Source organism: Seriola dumerili, unplaced genomic scaffold (assembly GCF_002260705.1).
Source record: "Seriola dumerili isolate Sdu_G_001 unplaced genomic scaffold, Sdu_1.0 BDQW01000127.1, whole genome shotgun sequence".
NCBI classification, from domain to species: domain Eukaryota; kingdom Metazoa; phylum Chordata; class Actinopteri; order Carangiformes; family Carangidae; genus Seriola; species Seriola dumerili.
In genome coordinates, this window is record NW_019174382.1 from 152,441 (window position 1) to 154,604 (window position 2,164).

General features: G+C 39.9%; 1 protein-coding gene across 1 annotated transcript in view; it reads right to left on the reverse strand.

The window, feature by feature from the left end:
* Positions 1-2,164, reverse strand: part of opn4 (opsin 4) — a 30,349-nt gene that overhangs the window by 5,532 nt on the left and 22,653 nt on the right. Inside the window, exon 3 of the mRNA XM_022748630.1 lies at positions 12-145. Within this exon, the coding sequence (XP_022604351.1) occupies positions 12-145 (134 nt within the window). The remainder of the gene's footprint in view (positions 1-11; positions 146-2,164) is intronic.

Consider the following 2,164-nt stretch of genomic DNA (forward strand, 5'->3'; position numbering starts at 1 on the left):
GTGTGTGTTACCTTTCTCCCCAAAGATCCACCTCTTGTTCATGCTGGTGGTGAAGAAAATCGGTGTCTGAGTGACGCACATCAGCAGGTCTGTGATTGCCAGGTTAATGATGAACATGTTGGCTGGCGTTCTGAGGCTGCGGCTCCTGCAACACACACACACCTGTACTTCACCTGTTTGGACACCATGATGACTTCATGTATTTATGAGACACACAGTGTCTCTGTGTGTCTGATCTGGTTTAACCGTGTTTAACTGGTTAACTGCAGGTAACCAGCTGAGCTGATCATGTGACTACCAGCCACAGCAGCAGGCGTCAGGACCTGAGGACAGAGTCCAGTCTGGTCTAGAGGAAATGGAAAAATCACTTGGTGATGCTTCTAAAATTAACATGTGATCAATGAGACTCCGTCATGGACCAGATTGTGATGGATCAATACCTGCCCCATAAACACTGATCAATAAGTGGGTCGGTCTGTATCTGTGTTTATAGACAGACTGAGGACTCAGGTCCTGATCCTCTTCATGGGGGGGGGGGGGCTAAAACCTCAGTCTGAAAACTTTCAGAGTCCATTACATCAGTCTGAGCCTCAACTGTCACACCATGTCCTCCTCAAACTCAGAGAAAGAGAGGGGACAGAGACAGAGACAGCAACTGAGACAGAGACAGAGTCAGTCAGAGAAAGAAACAGAGAAAGAAACAGAAACAGAGACAGAGACAGAGACAGAAACAGAGACAGAAACAGAGACAGAGACTGAGACAGAGACAGAGACTGATTTCAATTATCAACAGCATAACAAAAATATTTGAAAAACTAATCTTTAATCAATTATCTAAATATCTCAATGACCATAACTTATTATCCCCACACCAATCTGGTTTTCGACCAAATTTCTCGACCAACACTGCTCTTTTAAAATTCACTATCAGCATCTGACAGCAAGATGCCAACAGGTGCTATATTGATCTCACCAAAGCTTTTGACATGGTTGATCATTATCTTCTCCTGGATAAACTGTATACAATTGGTCTGTCTTCTGACTCTTTATTATTTTTCAATTCTTTTTTTCATCACAGAAGTCAATGTGTTATTTTTCAGGGCAGTCAGTCAGACTTCAAAATTATTGATAAAGGAGTTCCACAAGGTTCATCCTTAGGTCCTCTTTTATTTTGCATCTTCATCAATGATCTTCCACAAATCAGTTCCGACTGTTTAATTCATTTATATGCAGATGACACTGTAATATACTCTTCCAGTTCCGACATCTCACAAATTCAACACTCCCTACAATCTGATTTTAACTTAGTTCAGAAATGGTTCTCTTCCAATAAGCTTCTCTTGAACAAGAATAAATCTTATAATATGTTGTTTTGTACTTGACCTAATTCTTTGCCCTTAACTAAAAACTGGTCCATTACTTTCCTTGATGGAACAGCTCTGACAAAAGTTGATGAATTTAAATATCTTGGTCTCTGGCTTGATTCCCAGCTCTCCTTCAAAACTCATATCAACTCAATCTCCAAGAAAATATATGGTCAACTGAAATCTCTCTATCGTTCTGCTGATTGTTTCTCACAACAAATCCGTAAAAGAATCATAACTGAACTGATACTTCCATTACTTGATTATGCTGATGTTATCTATGGGAACACCTCAGATAGAGACACAATAGTCTCTGTAGATTTGTGCTTAGATGTCCCTATAAAACCCATCACTGTCTGTTATATGAGTCCTTGAACTGGCTGGCCCCAAAGTCAAGAAGGCAACTCCACTGGTCACTGTTTATTTTTAAGTGTATTCATTTCAATTTCCCTTCATATCTGAAACATTACCTAATTCCCTTTAGTTCACAGTACAGCTTAAGGCATACGGATCATCCCTTCTTCCTTACACCCAGAATCAACAAAGAAATAGGTCGTCGTGCATTTAAATTTAAAGCTCCAACAGACTGGAACAATCTTCCCCGTTCACTCAGGTCTATTACCTCTTTCCATATCTTCAAATCATCTCTTCTTACTCATCTTCAAACATCCTGCTCCTGTTTCTGATCTCTCTCTATGTTTTGTTATTTTTCTTCTCTCCTCTCCCTTATGCTGTTTATTATATGTATGTGCATTCATGTCACCTTGCAGTTGTATTTTGGCAGATGATTCACTGATTGG